Consider the following 18,484-nt stretch of genomic DNA (forward strand, 5'->3'; position numbering starts at 1 on the left):
GCAGAGCTGATAGCGGCTGTTGGCTGGGCAGGACATGGCTGCGGGGGACGGGAGAGGGTCAGGGAGGGCGCGCCAGGACTCCCCGTGCCCCACCTAGCGAACCCGCTGCGCCCTCGGAGATGGGACCCCAGTGAGTGGCACTTCCCGCCCCGGGGCTGCGGTTGACCCTCCTCCAGCCCATTCGCGGCACAGTCTGTCAGTAAATGCCCTGACCTCCGCGTTCAGAATCCAGCCAGCATCCGCCTGGTCCAGCCGCCTGCCTGCTCTCTTGCCTGCTTCCCTCCCAACCCGCACCAATCAGAAGTTCCCACGGAAGCGGAGCTCAGATCAAGCACCGCCCCCAACCGGGCTGTGGCTCCGCCTCACTCAGGGGAGCAGCCCGCCTCCCGGGGCTAAGGGGCCTGGCGCGATCGGCCCCCTCCACCGCTCCGTCCTTGTCTCTCTCACTCCCGCTCTGGCTCACTCTGCCACAGCCACAATGGACTTGCCCCTGGTCCCTGGTCCCGAGACTCCTACCTCCGGACCTTTGCACTATCTATCTTTTTACCGGTACCGCCCTTTCTTCAAAAAGTCGTGGGCAAGTGACTCTGATCGCTCTGTGCCTCCGTTTCCCCCTCAATAAAGTGAGATGTTATAGTGTACTGCAGACCTCACGAGGTTGTTGCGAGGAGGAGAGGGTTAATTCATATAGAGCTGCTCTGGGAACATCAGCGTTACTGTTCACTGTTCGGCTGACTCTCTTGTCGGACCCTGCTCTGTCACCTGCTCACCAGAGCCTTCCCTGATTCCCGGCTTTGTGACCCTTCCGGACACTTCTATTACACGAACTTGATTTCTTTCGATCTCTGAGGGTATTTCGCGGTTTACGTGCTCCCCTTCCCCCTAGGATGTAAATTCTAAGGGAGTGGAGATAGAGTCCTCTCTCGAGCCCTGTTGAATCAGCACCAAGGACAGGTCCTGGTGCACAGTGGAAATGAATGAGTAGATAATAAACTCATTGGTTTCTCTTCTGTGCCAGGAATCAGGGAACTGGGGGTGGAGGGTGGCTTCCTGAACACCGGGGACATGGCAGTGAGGCAGTGGCCTAGACAAATTCAAAGTGGCCTCAGTATCTCCCTGTAGTCCCCGTGGGCCTCCTGCCTCCCCTCAGCCTTCCTGCCTCCCGAGCATTTCTCTGCAAGCCTCAGAAGGACAGGGCTGAATCTGTGTCGGTTCTACTGTGTTCTCAACATCACTAGAGGGTGTCCAGGTGGGGAGTCCTAGGACGCCTGCTGAGTGAATGAGTGACGGACAAAACAGACGGACTTGTGCTGTCAGAGCTTGGGCTTCCTTCAGAGGGTGCTGGGGAGCCATGGAAGGGTGGTAAGAAAAGAAAGACACAGTCACATCTCTGTGTTGGAACTCTGCAGGGTGCCTCTCCTGCTAAGCAAATAAAATTCACTTTTTCCTTTTTTTTCCTCTCTCAACCTCCAACCCCTACTCTGGGATTCCTTAGACATCCCCTCCACCCTCTTTAAGTACTGCAGACTGGACCAGAGCTTCACCCTGACCTGCATCCAAGTCTTTTAAAAGACCTGGGAGTGGAGACAGAGTCTTGATAAAGTCACTGAGTTGCCCAAGCTGGGCTTGAGCTAGCAGTCCTCCTGCCTCAGCCTCCCAGAGTGCTGAAATTATAGGGTGTGCCATAACACCTGAATGGACCTCTCTTTTTTTAGAAAACCTCCCCGAAACCCCTTTTGGCTGCATCAGAAACCTTCTCTGTTGTTCTATTCTCCCTTGAACTTTCTTCATCCCAACCCCAGCCTCTCTACCTGTGTCTCCCTGTCTCCCCATTGACTCTCTGCCTGTGCCTTGCCCATCCCAGCCCCACCCACACCAAACTGTCACTGGCACCATATGGCAGAGCCCAGCCCCAGGCCAACCCACATTAAGTGCTCAGGTGTTTAGTATGGACAAGGGGTTCCTTGCCCCCACACAATGTGCTCCCAGCCCTCGTCCTGGGCATTACTCACGGCAGTTGGCTGGTGACCTCCAGTCCTCAACAGGGATGCCCAGCTCCACGCAGGCCTGGGCATAGGCGCTGAGGCCACGACACAGGCTGAGCCGCTCCCCTCCAGTCACACACAGGTCGTACACGCAATCTTTCAGGAAGGGCTGGGGATCCAGGGATTCGTGGCAGGCAGCGAAGGGACCCTGAGGCAGGGTCAGCATGCCACAGAGCGGGCTGCTCTCGTAATGCTGGGCCTGGCCCGGGGTGCAGGCTGGACAGCTGCCCTGGCAGCCCTCACTGCACAGATAGTCCCCGTCATCCAGCCTCCAGCTACTGGCAAACTCGTCGGGGGTGGCAGCCTGCTCCAAGTCGGGCGTGAGGAAGTCGTCAGCGGGGTCGCCGTTGTAGTTGCCACACAGCCCGCACACCTGGTCTCGGAAGCTCGCAGGAAGGCTCACGGTCAGCTGGCAGTCCCAGTCATAGGTGACCACCAGCCCGAAGGTCAGTTCCACCACGGCCCGGTTCCAGCTCCGGTACACGCGCAGGCGACCATTGCTCAGCAAGGCCGGCAGGCGAAAGCGCTGGTTATTGATCTGCAGAGGGAGTAGAAGTGGTCAGACCCACGGGTTCTCACCTCGGGGGCCTCATTCCTCCTGCGGAGTTCCTTCTGTTATTACCACCCTTCCAGCCCTGGGATTTTTCTGTTGGTTTGTTTGTTTGTGGCACTGGCGGTCGAATCCAGAGCCTTTTCATGGAACCACATCCCAGCCCTTTAAAAAATTTTTTTCTTAAACTTTGAGACAGACCTCAATAAGTTTCTAAGTTGCCCTGGCTGGGCTTGAACTTGTGATCTTCCTGCCTCGGGCTTGCAGAGTGCCACAACTATAGGCACGGGCCACCTTGGGATCTTTGCTCTTGCCCTTCCTGTGAGCCAATCTGTTCTTCCCTCTGCTGTGCACTAGCTCCCTGCCTCACCTCCTAAAAAGTACGGCTCAAGTGTCATCCACTCGGTGAGGCCATCCCTGCCCACCCCACCCGCTTCCTTGGAGACAGGGTCTCGGTATGTAGCTCAGGCTGGCCTCGAACGCACGGAGATCTTCCTTCCTCAGTGTCGTAAGTGATCACTTTCATTTTGGCCTATGACAGTGACTTGTAGAATAGCAGGCACTCAGTCAGCGCGGGTGTTGCCTGGGCTGGTGGCGCACACCTAGAATCCTGGCAACCTGGAAGCCTGAGGCAGGAGGATGGCAAGTTTGAGCTCAGCTTGGGCAATTTAGGGACGTAGTGAGACCCTTTACAAAAGTAAAAATAAAAGGGCTGGGGACACAGTTCTGTGCAAAGGCCTTAGGTTCAATCCCCGGTAATTCCCAGTAACTGAAGGGGGTAAGAGGAAGGGGAAAGGTAGCTGGGGAGAAGGGAGGGAAGGAAGGAAGAAAGGAGATTTTGCACAAAGCGGTGTTCACCGACTTTAGTAATTTGAAATCCCTCAGTCTTGGATATTTAGTTTCCTTTTTTTTTTTTTCTTTTGCTATTACACAAGCTATGCACACATTTTTGTTGTTGTTGTTTTGTCCGTCGTCCCCCACACACACACCATCTCTCTGAATAACCTTAACATTTCTGGGCGAGGAATCGGAACCTCTGGAGGAAAGGGCTTTAAGTTTCCAGGTCTGATTTACGAATCCCTGCCCCGCCGCCAAGGGGACACTCACCCGCGCGAAGCCAACTTCCCCGCGGGCCAGCGTCACCGAGTGGCTGTAGGCCCGCACGGTCACCAGGCCCACGTAGGAGACCAGGCGGTTGCTCCGGTGCTCGTTCTTGGCCTCCACGCTGAAGGCCGGCAGGGTCTTGTCCGACCCGCACAGCTCGGCCATGGTGTAGGTGCAGGTACCCATCATGTCATAGCGACGGCCATCGAAGGTGGTGTAATGGGGGTCACCCTGGGCACGGCAGACGGCCGTGGACTGTGTCACACACTTGGTCTTGCCTCCTGACCCCTGGCAGTGCCGCCCGGTCTTGCACTGTGCGCCTTGGCAGGAGGGCTCCACAGCGGGCAGGGTGGCTGGGCAGAGAACAGAGAGTTAGCAGAGCTCAGGACGCAGGCCTGCAACCCTACCTCCCAGCCGAGCGGGGTGGGGGCTCCCTCACAACCGCTCGCCTCAGAGATGGAGAAGCCGAGGTTGCCCTGTCACAAGGAGAGAGCTGTTCAGGACTTCCTGGAAACCCTAGGTTTTCAGATTCCCCAATTTACCACAGATCAGCCCAGAAAAACCAAAGGTAGTGAAGGAGAAGCAGGACCAGTTATTGAAATGTTACTTTGTGCTTTTTTCTTCCTCTCTCCTTCCCTTCCCTTCCCACCAGGGAGCACTGAGCTACATCCCTGCACTTATTATTATATTTTTATTTTGAGACAAAGCCTCTCTAAATTACCCAGACTGGCCTGAAACTTACCACACACCTGGCTCAGCCTCCTGAGTAGTTGGGATGACAGGCATGTGCAGCCCTGCCCTACCTAGGTTTGTTTTGTTTTGTTTTTTGTTTTCCTCACTAGCAGAGACTAAAACCAGGTCTTTTTACTGAGGTAGAGCCCCAGTCTTATTTGTTTGTTTGTTCATTTGAATTTTGAAACAAAGTCACCCTAAGTTGCCCAGGGTGGACTCAAACATTCTATCCCCCTACCTTAGCCTCCCACAGTGCTAGGATTTTTTTTTTCTCTCTCTTTTTAAAGACAGAAAATGGAAGACAGAGGCTGGTGAACAAAATGGAAGCAACTGTGGACCAGGCTACCTGATCAGGAAGCCTGGCCCAGGCAACTAGCTCTGTGACACTGGAGCGATTATTTTAAATGCTGTTTGCCTCAGTTTCCTCATTTGTAACATGTTGATGCTAATGATACTTTCTAGGGAGTTGAGCAGGGGTGTTGTCAAGTTTAAATAAATTAAGACATGAGTAAGATTTGGAACTGAATCCAGGAGTTAGCTTGTTACTTGTTTTAATCACTCATCTACCACCCCACATTCTACTGGTCAAGGCCAAAGTGGTCTCTTGAAGTCCACTGGCTTCCATGCCTCCAGGAGGACGTTATTTCCAGGACAGGGAACCCCAGTGTCTCAGGTCCTGTCCTGGAGGGGTCTGCCAGGAAGAAACAGCCCTTCCTCATCAGCTTCCCTGTCCTCAAACTCTTGCCTTCTGACCCCTCCTAATATTAGGAGGTGACCTAGCCCTGCTCTCCCGCCCCGCACCATGGGAAGTAGTTTATACTCGTTAACTAGTTCCCCCACAGCCCGGGGAAGGAAGTGCACTTATCCTTCCTCATTCTACAGGTGCAGAAAGTAAATCCCAGAGAGCTGAAGTCACACGGCCAAGGCCACCAAAGCAGAGCTAGGATTTAAACCAGGTCACGGTGGCTGTGGCATCTGAGTTGTCACGTACCACCTGCACTGCCTGCTGGCAGCTCCTCATCGCTGAGTCCGAGGGTGCACCTAGGCTAGGTCCTGTAAACTGTTTCAAAACCGAAGCACCTAAGGGCTGAGGATTTAGCTCAGTGGCACCGCGCCTGCCTTGCAAGTACAAGGTTCTGAGTTTGATCACCGGTACTGGGGTGGCGGGAGGGGGACTGAAGCACCTAGGAAGACACCTGGTTCGCTGAGAGATGACCCTGCCATGGTGGTCATCGTTAGTGGACTTTTAGAATTGAGTGTGGGCATTAAACTTCCTACACCGATGAGGAGTGGAGGTAGCAGGTAGCAATAGGTATTGCTGTCTTACTTGCTAAAATAGCAAAGTATTTCCAAACTGGTTGCTAAGAAGCTGCTGACCTGACCCCTCCCCAAAGATCCCTCTATCTTGGCACCCTGGCTGTCCCCTAGAGCCCCTCTCCAAATGCCCCACGAACCAGCCCACAAGGGCTGATGCCAGCGCAGTGGGGGCTTCCTGCTGCAGATCTCTGACTGGCATCTCACTTGACGGCTCCTACCCGCAGTCCCTCTGGTTGCTAAACACTTACACTGTTGTTCCTGGCAGAAGGACAGGGGCTGGGAAGACTTAAGGAAGGATGAAGATGAGGGGTGGGCAGCCCCACTGAGCAAGAAGCCACCAAGAGACAGGTAGGAAGGAACAGGGTCTCCAGGTAGACAGGGTGAGAGATCTCACTCACTCCGGCCACAGGCAGATGCTGTCCCATAGCCCACGGCCTTAGCCAGCCCGAAGGTGAGCAGCCCGAAGTTGGTAGCAGCCTCGGCCGTGTGGATGGTGTCACCGGTGCCGAGGTCCACTTCGGCATATGAGAACTCACTGCCTGGCACAGGTGCCCAGGTGAGCTTGGCTCTCAGAGTGTACCCATCCATGGTCAGCCCACTGACAGCCTTTGTCTGGGCTACCATCAGGGCCACCCCTCCAGAGCCTGGCACACTCTTGATCACATAGGCGGGGCAGTAGGCTGCCACATCTGGGATCAGGACCAGGTAAGGGTCATAGGTCACTTCATTCTTTATGGCACCTGTGCCAAACAGCAGCACCTGGATACCCACATCTGCACGTAGGTAGAGTGGCCGGGTTGGTCGAACCTCAAACTTAAGCACGTCACCCATCCGGAGCCCACGGGAGCCACTGGTACCCCCGTGGTTGTAGGTCAGCTTCGTGGTCTGGCTGGCTACAATGTAGGCCAGATCGAAGCGGGACTGGGAGGCCAGAGGGGGGACCACGTATTGGGTGCCCCAGGCAGATGTGGGTAGCAGCTGCTCCATCACGTGGTTGCAGGTTGTGTGCTTCTGGGCACAGCTGTGGCCAGAGAGGACAGCCACAGGGTGACTGGCTGTGACCTTTGACCCTGAGAGATCGGCCGTGCTCTGTAACTGGACCACCTCATAGGGCTGCAGAGTCACACTTAGGACATTGCCAGCGGGGTAGAACTTGGCTTTGAATGTCACTGACCCCTTCAGGTTGATACTGACTGAGGCCCCTGCTGCACCAGCCACCACAGCAAACTCCTTGACGTTTTGGGCTGAGGTGCCAGGGGGCGTGAGTACAAAGTACTCAGTGCCCAGGGCTTGGACAGGCCGTAGCAGGGTCAGCTCAGCTGTGTTGGGCTTAGTATTTACTGCCTGCACAGCGATGGTGTGGTCAGAGTGGACCACTACTGCTTTCTTGAAGGTATCGCTGCCAGTCATCTCGGCCTTGGCACTGATGTTGACCGTGACCGACTCCCCAGGCCTCACTGTGACTTTCTTCAAAGTGTCATCTGCCTGGCTGAGGATGGAGACCAAAGCAGGGTTCTCTGACAGACTGGAGATGAGGAGGTAGAGGTGAGCAGTGCTGTACCCAGGCTGGAAATTCTGCAGGAAAGCTGTGAGGAATTCCTCCCCCCCAGAGTTCCGGGGGTCCACTCGGGCCTCCTGGGTCAGCCCTTAAGAAAAGACAGTTGTGGGTCCACTTATCCAATCCTCCCACTCAGAGAACCCACCCCTTCCCTGTCTGGAAATTCAGTGACATAGCTACATACCTCCCTCTTCATTTCCTTTCTTCTTATTCAACAGCATTTATCTATAACCCTTTGTGACTTTTGTTGTCTAAAAGCCCGCTGACTGTGGAGAAGTTTGTTGCTTCTCTAGCTGGTTGGTGTTAGGAAAGATTGTGGACTTAAAAAAAAAATGCTCCGTCTGAGCCAGTGTGGTGAGGCACACCTCTTAGCCCAGCACTCACCCTGTCTCAAAACTTAATCATTTTTAAAAGTGTGGAGGGTGTAGCTCAGTGCAAAGTCTTAGAGTTCAATCCCTATTACCAAAAAAAAAAAATTATTAAATGAATATTCTACATCTTTCCATCTGAATTTTTCTGCGAAATCTCCAACCCAAAATGGTTTTAAGCACCCTGGAGGCACAAACTGGCTGGATGAAGCTGCCAGCGGACGATTTCTGTCTGAATAGGCCTTGGGGCTTTCTGCAAAGGGGATGAAGGGAAAATGGGGGTGGTAGGAGTATGGACGATGTGTCTCCCAGAAATAGAGGGGAGATGAGCTTCTCCTCCCCCCAACTAGAGAGAGACAAGCAGGCAGATGGACAAATAGGTCTATGAAGTTTTCAGAAGGGTGTGGGATCAATAGATGACTACCTGTAAAATGAAGGCGGCTTAAAGAATACTCCACTGCCCTATGGGGCCAGGGGATCAGGGACAATGCACATTTCTAAAGCTTCCTAGATGGATGTTGACCTAGGACCACAAGGCTCTAATATCCCACCCATGCTCTGGTACTTTGGCTTTACCTAACACTCTAGTCCCATAACCCTAGGTGTACTGGGGGCAAAATCCTCCTCCAAGAAAGACTTCACAAAATTTCTCCTCACATCAGAATGAGCCTCAGAGCCCAAATCTTAGTTGGGTTGCAAAAAAACCAAGAAAGTGGTAGTAAGTGGTAGTTCTTGTGCACTTGAATTAAAGGGTGAAGGGTTGTGGTTTTGTTTTATTTTGTTTTGTTTTTAACCTGATTTCCTCCAGGAGAGAGACAGAAACAGACAGAGACAGAGGCTGAGAGAGAATGGGTGACATCTACTCTATTTCTCTGCAGAATCCACAGGCCTCTCTCCCATCTCAGCTGCTGGCCTGAGGGACACTAGGAGGTAGGTCTGTGAAAGGGTCACAGACAGAGGGTGCTGTCCCTGACTCAGAGAGTCTCCCAGATTGGAACAAGGCCATGGATGGGGGCTTGTTCTGACTTACCCCACAGGAGAGTTGTTCCAGCCCAGAGTGTCCACCAGCTCCACAGGAAACCCATGCCTGCAGGACGGAGAGAAATGGTGTCACAGGAGGCTGGTCTGTCAGTCCTGGTCTCAGGACAAGGGCCACATGGACCACAGAGAGGCTGAAATGGGGAGCCAGTCAGCCAAATATGGCAAAAAAGACCAGATTGTGTGTGTGTGTGTGTGTGTGTGTGTGTGTGTGTGTGTGTGCAGGGAAGACTGGCTGTCCAGTGGGTCACAGTGTGAGGTGCTGAGGGCAGGATCAAGGGAATTGGATGTCCAGAGGGTTCGTTCCAGAGTGGGGAAGGGTAAGGCAGTCTGGAGCCAGGGACTAGATGGAATTTGCTGTCCCAGTCCCACAGAGGTCCCCGGCCATTCTCACCTGCAGGTCCCTGGAGCTGTGGGGCCAGCTTGAGGGCTGCATTATATAGTGGAGTTTCTTGGTCCTTCAGACCACACCCTGGGCCACCTGTCAGGCAGATTATGCCAACTTCCTGGAGGAGGATGCTGCTCTCAGGCCAGGTGGGATGGGGAACCCCAAAGTCCTAGAAAGGGTGGAGGACATGTTGAGACTTCCTTTTGAGAACAGCTGGTGGCTGTGTCCGGAAGCCTGTGAGAAAACTGAGTCCTACAGGGGTGGTGTTCCTGAAGGAGACAGCTGGGCAGCAGTGTGCCAGGAACCTGGGTCCCTGGGTGGGGGAGTGGGGGAGGAGGTGAGAGGTGGTTTGAGTAATGTTTGCTGGGTTGCCGGCCAGATTCCTTCCTTTGACCCCTGCTAGGATCAACAGCAAGAGCCCATATCCGGGTCCTGGCTCCACCCAGTCCCCATGGGCTGACCTCTGGCCCCCAACCACCCCTATCCTGTTTCTAGTCACCAATGAGAGGCAGGTGTCTGGGGCCCTGACCTAGGCCCACGGTGTGGAATGTAATGCCTCCACCTCCAGGCCAACAGGGCCTCCAGCTTCCAAATCTGGGAAGTGGAACCCACCCTGCTCAGGCTGCCCTAAAACCTCTGTGGTCACAAGCCGGGGTTTTGGTGGGAACTGAGGCTGAGGTCGAGTGTGACGAAGCCCACAGGCCTGTTTCCTGGTTCCACAGGGCCATATAGGTTTATCTGGAGAATTATTTGGTTTTGGATTTAGTTTTTATGGGGTACCCTCCTTCCTCCCGGAAAGACTGGCTGAATAGGTTTTGGTGATTCTGTGCCATTCCATCACCCCAGATTTGGCCTCACATGAGACACAGGGCTTTCAGTGGCACACGGAGCAGAAGAACTAGCTGAGGGGCAGTGTGGGCTTTCTGGGAATGGTCCCCGGGGACCCGCTCCATCCAAGGTCCATTTCGCTCCTCCTTACCTTGGGAGCATTGTTTGCTGAGGCGTCTCCATCAGAAGCAGCAGCTGCCAAGCCTGGGTGTCCTCTCAGTCAACACCCCAGCAGCTGCTGCTCCCAAGACTCCTCCTCGCTTATCACTGAGACCTGAGCTTCAGGCGGGGTCATGGTGGGTGGGGCCTTTTTTTTTTTTTTCCTCTCTAGGGCTCTGGCCACCCCCACACCCACCAGAGCAGGTTCCCAGAGGAAACAAGAAAGGCTTGGCACTAACTGAGACTTTAAGTCTGTGAGGAGTGCAGTAAGTAAACAAAAGGCTGGATGAAAGCCAGAAATTAGCTGGTGTGGGGACTGTGGGGGAGGGATGCCTGGGTCTTGAGGGGTCTGAAGGTTGGGAGGGAGGACCACCGGGTCCCCGAGGGAAAACAGACTGAGAGGGGGGACATAGGGACTCCTGAGGAGGAAATGGTGATGACAAATCAAGATGTCAGAATCTTCTCTGCACATACTCCTCATGCGGTCTGAGACAGTCAGAGAAACAAGGGATAGGAGTAAAGACAGGGTGAGCTTTCAGTGGTGATTCTGGCCTTCAGTCTCCACTCTAAGCCTTGAGGTTTCCCATGCTTGAGAGAACCCTTTGTTTTCAAAATCCACCTTTACTCTCCACAGAAATAGGATAGTGGGAGGAAATTGCAAATCATTTCTCATCATTTCTCTCTCTGTATTTGAAGACCCTCTGAGACTTGGTCTTTCACTCCATTCAGTGCCCAAGGTGTGCATATGTGTGTGTGTGTGTGTGTGTGTGTGTGTGAGAGAGAGAGAGAGAGAGAGAGAGAGAACATAAGAACACACCCCTGTGCCCTACCCCATAGAATATATTCTCAGGAATCCCCACTGGTGACCTGGAAAATAACCACTGTGATATTTCCTTATGGTCACAGAAACCACATTCATCTCACCACTGGCAGCTTCACTTGAACTCAAACAAGGGTGTTTGTGTCTCTGAGCCTTTTTCCAGGCTCTCCCACAGTATGAGAGGCAAGGGTCCGATCCGCACTTGTCACACTGTCCCAGATTCTAGGACCCTGTAGCCCCTTTGGACTTTATAGACCAGGATGTAGCTGCAGAGAGTTCAGTGTCTCCAGCTAACTTGGGGTTTGCTGATGATTTCTAACTTCATTGCTCCATGCTCTGGATTCCATGATCTGACTTCTGTATTCATAGAAATAATTTTGCTAAACTTTTTACCGTGTTATTTACCATGTGGTTCTAGCTCCTGCTCAGTAACATTTGACACTAACATTTACTCTTTGAAGTCATCTAATACCTTGGTTCTTGTGTTACTTTGGCCCGTTTCCTACAATTAAGACTTCAATGCTGAAGGTTCTCACAAGCTCTTTCTCTGATCCCCACTACCACCACCCCAGTACTAGGGGTTGATTCCACAACCTTCCAATGGAGCTATATCCCCTGCCCTTTCTTTCCTTTTTTTGAGATAGGGTCTCACTAAGTCCCTAAGTTGCCCAGGCTGGGCTTGAACTTGGAATCCTCTCACCCCAGCCTCCCACAGTGCAGGAATTACAAGTGTGTACCACCATGTCCAGCTTCTAATTACCTTTTACTTCCCTGGGGATCTCTTCCATGTCCACCTATGCTGGGCCAACGAACATTTTTAAAATGTTGTGCTGTCCAGTGGGGTAGGCAACTGTACTACTGAGCTCACGTGGCTATTGAGAATTTGAAATAGGGGCAATGTGATGAAAAAAACTGAATATTTAATTTAGTTAAATTTAAATTTAAATGCCTACCTGTCCCTAGTTTCCATTCCAGACAATACAAAATTCTACAGCTGTTGGTAGCCCAGGCCCCATTTCACCCACTTCTCTAGCTGCCTGTCTATCTGCCTACCTAGAAACTCAATTATTAATCTTTTCCATTCCTGTTGCTTCCCTTCAGGCAACCAGTTGGATGTGACTCATGGGACTATTTTAAAAATATCTTATTGCAATAAAATATATATTAGTGAATACACAAACCATAAATGTATACAGCTCATTACATTATATCAGAATGAACACACCCTATAAGCTTCTCCCAGATCAAGTATTCAAAGAGAATATTCTGGCATCCCAGAAGCCCTCTTCACGCTCCTTCCCATAAAGCCACACTCTACTTCCCATAGGCAGCCATTATTTTGGCTCTTAATTCAAGATTATTGTTGCTGCTTATATAATTCTGTGTAAATGGAACCATATGTCTGTATTGTTTGGCAATCAGCTTCATTCTCTGCATGGTATCTTTCTGTGTGAAACTATAGTTCATTTTCATTGCTACTCAGTTGTATAAAAAAACCTACATACTCACCTATACACACTTATGCTACTTATCCTACTGTTGATGGACATTGAGATCTTTTCCATTTTGGGCTAACACATTCTATTCTTTGATGACCATGTGCACAATTTCTTTTAAGATATTCTGTGAAGTTCCTAATAGTAGACTTGCCAGGTTATTAGGCTCAGTTTTCATGAATCAAGGCTAGTGTGTACCAATTTAAGATCCCACAATCGATATATGACCATTTTAGTTGCTTCACAGCTGCACTAATGCATTCTAGAAGTGCAGTGATTTAATTTGCATCTTCTTAATTATTAGTGAAATTCAACACATTTTTATATTTTAGGACCATTTGAACAACACCCCTTTTGTGATTTGTGATTTCAGTAATGTAGTTATTCAAGTCCCTTGCCCATTTTCCTATCAAGTTGTGTGTCTTTCTCTGTGTTGATCTCTGTGATTTCTTCATACGTATAGTCTGGATACAACTGGTTGGTTTTACCAAACTGGTTTGTTGGTTACACGTTTTACAAATATTTTCTCATTTTATGACTTTTCTTTTCACATTCGTAATGGTGAAAACCTCCTTAATTTTAATGTGGTCCATTCTACGAGTTTGTGTTGTGTGACTGGCTTCCTCTTATAATTATGTTGTTTTCTAAGTCAAGAACATTGTGTGTCTGTGTGTGTGTGTGCGTGCGCGTTTATTCAGATTTTATTGTTTTTATTTTACCAATATTTGGAAATTCTTTTTCAGTATATAGATTGTGTATATGTTTTGTAAAACTTATACCAAGATATTTTATTTTTCCTTGATTGTATTATAATGGTATTTTTCTTTTAATTCAGATTACAGATTCAGAGCTGGGATTACAGGCATGCCTACTGTGCCTTATATTTGAGGATTTTTAAAATCTAGGTTCATGAGAGATACTAATTTCTTTCTCTCTCCTTTCTCTTTTTGTAACGTCGCTGTCTAGTTTTGGAGTCAAGATAATACTGGCCTCATAGAGTGAGTTGAATTTTGTATTTTCGGGAAGATATTACATAAATTGATTCTAATCCTTTAAGCATTTGAAACATTTCTGTGAGACTGCTGATCTTAGAGATTTGTTTCTCTTGAGCTTTTTAATTATAAATTCAACTTAATAACTATTCATTATGTCTGTTTTGCATTGGTTGAGTTCAAGTGTTTGTGGATTCTGAGAAACTGATGTAATTGAACCTGTCAAATTAGGGCATAGAGCTGTCCATACCATTCCCCTATTATCACTGCATGGCTAGCAGTCTAGGTAGACGTACCACATTTCATTCTTGGTATTGATGATTAGTGTCTTCTCCCTTTTCATCTTTGTCAATCTCTCTAGATGTTTATTATTAATCATTGATCTTTTCAGAGAACTAATTTTTGATTCATTAATTTTCTGTTATGTTTCTCTTGTTCAATTTTACTATTTTCTCTTCTTATCTTTATTATTTCCTTCCTTCTGATTGCTTTTGTCATCTTTTACTTTCTTCTTTTTTTGAGACAGGGTCTCACTATGTAGTTCAGACTGCCCTGGAATTCACTGTGTAGCTCAGGTTGGTCTTGAACTCACGGCACTCCTCCTGCCTCAGCCTCCCGAGTGCTGGGATTACAGGCGTGCACCACCATACCCGGCCGTCATCTTTTACTTTCTTGGGTAGGAGCTTACACTACTGATTTGAGACTGTTCTTCTTTTCTACTGTAAACATTCACTGCTATAAATTTCCCTTTCAGTGTTGCTGCATTCAATATGCTTTGATATATTTTCTTTTTCATTTAATTTTATATGTTTTTGTGAGATTTTTCTCATTGATCCATTAACTGTGTATAAGTTGTTTAATGTCCACATGACTAGATGATTTCTGACTTGTTCCATTATGGTCAGAGACTATTTCCTAAATAATTTTGATTTTAATTTTGTTCTGGTTTGATTATTATCTAGCACATGATCTATCATGTAGTACTTGTCATTCTGGAGCTGGATTACTTCACTTAACATAAAGATCTCCAGTTCCATTCATGTTGTTGTAAATAACAGAATTTCATTCTTTTTAGGGCTGGATAGTATCCTACTGTGTATATGTATCACATTTTATTTATCCATTCATCGGTTGATGAGCACTTAAGATGTTTCCATGAACATGGGATGTCTTTTCATTTTTTTAATCAATGTTTAATAATTTTTATAATGGATCTTTTGGCCCTTTGGTTAAATTTATTACTGGGTTTTTTTGGTAACTATTGAAAATGGGATTGATCTCTTGATTTCTATTTCAGATAATTTGTTATTGGTATATAGCAAAACTGGTGATTTTTTTTTCCTTTGTACCAGGGATCAAACTCAGGACCTTGCACTTGCAAGGCAGGTGGAGGAACCGCTGAGCTAAATTCCCAGCCCTGGTGATTTTTGCATCTTGATTTCACATCCCGCAACTCAGATGAATTCGTTAGTTCTAATAGTATTTTGGTGGAATCTTTGGGGGATTTTCAAATATAAGATGTTGTCATCTTCAGTGACAGTTTCACTTCTTTTTCAATTTGGATGTCTTTTCTTTCTTCCTCTTGCCTGATTTTGCTACCTAGACTTTTCAGTACTATATTGAATAAAAGTGGTGAAAGTGGGGCATCTTTGTCCTGTTTCAGATCTTTAAAAAAAAGCCTTCTGCTTTTCCCTGCTGAATATGATGTTACCTGTTGGCTTATTATAAATAGCCTTTATTATGTTGGGGTACATTCCTTCTATGCTAATTCGTTCAGCATTTTTATCACAAAGAGATGTTGAATTTTGTCAAATGCCTTTTTGCCATCTGTTGTGATGGTCATATGCTTTTTGCCCTTTATTTGTTAATATGGTGTCTTGTGTTTAGTAATTTGCATATGTCAAGCTGTCCTTGCATTTTGGGGATGGATCCCACTTGATCATAGTGAATAATCTAATATGATATTGGATTTGGTTTTCTAGCATTTAATTTGTTTGGGCATTTGTGTTTGTCAGTATTTTGTTGGGAATTTTTTCATCTACATTCATTACAGACATTGGCCTGAAGTTTCCTTTCTCTCTGCTTCCCTTCCTCTGTCCCTTCCTTCATTCCTCAGTCCCTGCCTCCCTCCCTCTCTCTCTGTTGTTGCTACCATATTCTTATCTGGTTTTGGTATCAAGGTAATGCTGGCCTTGTAAAATGTGTTAGGCAGAATTCCTTCCTCTTCAATTCTTTGGACTAATTTAAGAATACATATTAGTTATACTTTAAATGTTTGGGAGAACACAGTGAAGGCATCTGGTTCAGGCACAGTTTTATTATTGATTCAATCTTATTATTTGTTATTGGTTTATTCGGGTTTTCTATTTCTGCATGACTCAATCTTGATAAGGTGTATATATGTCCAGGAATTTGTCCATTTCTTCTAGGTTATCAAATTTGTTGTCATATAGTTGTTCATAGTAATCTCTAAGGATATTTTATGTTTCCGTGGTGTCAATCAGTTCTAATGTCTCCCTTTTCATATCTGATTCTATTTATTTGAATCTTTTCTTTTTTCTTTATTTCAGTGCTGAGGATTGAACCTAGGGTATTCATGCTGAGTTACATCCCTACTCCTTTTTGTTTTTGTTTTTTTTTATTTTTTGAGATAGGGCTTACTATGTTACTATGATGCTCAGACTGACCTCAAACTTGTGATCCTCCTGCCTCATTTTTCTGTTTTTAGTATAGCTAAAGGTTTGTCAATTTTCACTATTTATAGTTTTTAAAGAAACCAAACAGAAATGGTATTATGAATCCACTTGTACTAGCTGAAATTTATACAACCATTTGCAGCTTGTCAAGTATCCACCAAACCAAACACCAATTTTACTTGTAATAGTCAAAGGCTGTCAATCAATATAATGGAATACTACTCAGCAATAAAAAGGAACTGTTGATACAGAATACAATGGGTATAGCTCCGTATAATTATGTTTGTTTGTTTGTTTGTTTGTTTGAGACAGGGTCTCACTATGTAGTTGAGACCGACCGGGAACTATGTAGCCCAGTCTGGTCTCGAATTCACAGCCTCCCAAGTGTTGGGATTAAAGGTGTACACCAGCATGCCCGGCTTCTCCGTATAATTATGCTGAGTGAAAAAATGCACGTATAGATTCTATTTAAATGTATTTCTTTATTTCTTTCTTTATTTTTTTCTTTTTTTGATACCAGCGATCGAACTTGGGCCCTTGCACTTGCATGGCAGGTGGCAGAACCACTGAGCTAAATCCCTGGCCCTAAATGTGTTTCTAAAATGAAGTTCCTTGAATAGAAAGGCAAGAAGAGATGGGAAAGATACTAGGTGACATAAAGGCACATTTGAGGGTAGTAGCTATGTTGACTATTTTGATTATGATGGTTCCATGTGTGTATATGTGTGTCAGACCTCATCATTTCATCTATTTTTATAATAGTATCATTGTAAATAACTTGCAAAAGTGAAATAGTTTACATATATCAAACTATGTGCAGAATCTCTAGGCTGAACGGAATAAAACACTGAAGGAGGAAATTAAAGAAGGAAAATGTTGTTTGTGGTTATTATCTGCAAAAATTTGAAAGGGATACATTGATTTGTTGTTGCCAGAAGGGCCACAGCGAACTTCGTGATGATTTGACTAGGCTTGACAGAAATAAAGACAAAGCTTTCAGATGGGTTTGAGTCTAAAGCCTGCCTACTAGAAGAATGGGGGGTAGACAGACAATGACAGGTTCCATTTTATGTGATAGATTCTAAGCCTTGGGTAGAAATCTGGGAGGCCTTTTGGCTGCAAGATCTGAAGACAAGATTGAGTTGTCCCTGCAGAGGAAAAAAGAGAGAGATTTATTGCCTTTGTTTCTCATTTTTATGGAAAGAAAATACTAGAACCTTAAACAAAGAAGGCTGGAGCCAGATCTAATTAATCTCTGGATTCCCCTCATACAGCTGGCAATGAACACAAGGCACAAATCCTTTCTGGCTTAATGGAAGAACCTCACCCCACGTTGAGCCTCAGTTTTTACATTTGTAGAATGAAGAAAGCAAACCTACCTCAGAGAATTGTTATAAAGATTCAGAGAACATGGTTTTTTGAACTTGCCTGGCCAAAAAGTAGATGCACAAAAAAGTAAACCCATTAGATAGAAAGAAAAAAAAAGAAAGCTTTTAAAAAATAGACAATCTTGGGGGCAGAGATTTAGCTCAGTGGCACCACTCCTGCCTCACATGTGCAAGGTCCTGAGTTCAATCCCTGGTACCAGAAGACAAAACAAAACAACCACACAACAACAACAACAAAAACAGACAATCTTAAGTGCATACACAACTGGTGGGAGTGTAAGTTCATAGAGTTTGACAGTGTCTACAAACCAAAACATGTAGCTGCCTTATGACCAATAATTTCATTCAAATATATTATTAAAAGAAATTAATTCATATATTTACCCAAAGAATTGCACTTGAATATTCATAGCACCAAGATAGTCCCCAGCTGGGGACTGAGATACACAAGACACATAATGGAAAACATCCAGAAGTGAAAGACCTGTTTTTACATGCCACATGAATGAATCTCACAAACATCACATTGGCTTTCTTGTGTGTGGATGTTTCATTTGTAGTACTGGGATTGAATCCAGGGACTTCACACTGAGCTACTGCCCCACCTTTATTATTATTATTATTATTTTATCTTGAGCCAGGGATTTGATTCAGTGGTTCCACCACCTGCCTTGCAAGCACAAGGGCCTGAGTTTGATTCCTGGTACAAAAAAAAAGTCATTATTTTATCTTGAGACCATCTTGCTAAGTTGCTAAATTTGCTATCCCCCTCCCAGAGTGCTGGGATTGTACATGTGCATCACCACCTCCAGCTGCAAACAAGTTAAAAAAAAAAAAGCTGAACACACAGTACACACTGTACAGATATGAACACACAGTACACACTGTACAGATATAGGGTGTGAGTCACAAACACACAAAAGTAACCCCTGCTGTTAGTAGTCAGGCAAAGGATAGCCTTAACAGGAAAAGGGAGAAAGGGACAAAGGGGAATGTGGGGTTTTG

At 46.9% G+C, this 18,484-nt stretch overlaps 1 protein-coding gene across 1 annotated transcript in view; it reads right to left on the reverse strand.

Moving 5' to 3' along the window:
* Positions 1-10,155, reverse strand: part of Fcgbp (Fc fragment of IgG binding protein) — a 34,589-nt gene extending 24,434 nt beyond the window's left edge. The window contains exons 1-6 of the mRNA XM_010614537.2: positions 10,080-10,155; positions 9,107-9,269; positions 8,705-8,761; positions 3,703-4,052; positions 2,013-2,583; positions 1-38 (exon numbers count right to left, since the gene is read on the reverse strand). Of these exons, the coding sequence (XP_010612839.1) occupies positions 1-38; positions 2,013-2,583; positions 3,703-4,052; positions 8,705-8,759 (1,014 nt within the window). The 5' untranslated portion in view covers positions 8,760-8,761; positions 9,107-9,269; positions 10,080-10,155. The remainder of the gene's footprint in view (positions 39-2,012; positions 2,584-3,702; positions 4,053-8,704; positions 8,762-9,106; positions 9,270-10,079) is intronic.
* Between the last annotated feature and the right edge of the window lie 8,329 nt (positions 10,156-18,484).

Source organism: Fukomys damarensis, unplaced genomic scaffold, assembly GCF_012274545.1.
Source record: "Fukomys damarensis isolate Sample0158 unplaced genomic scaffold, DMR_v1.0_HiC HiC_scaffold_19, whole genome shotgun sequence".
Taxonomy (NCBI): Eukaryota; Metazoa; Chordata; class Mammalia; order Rodentia; family Bathyergidae; genus Fukomys; species Fukomys damarensis.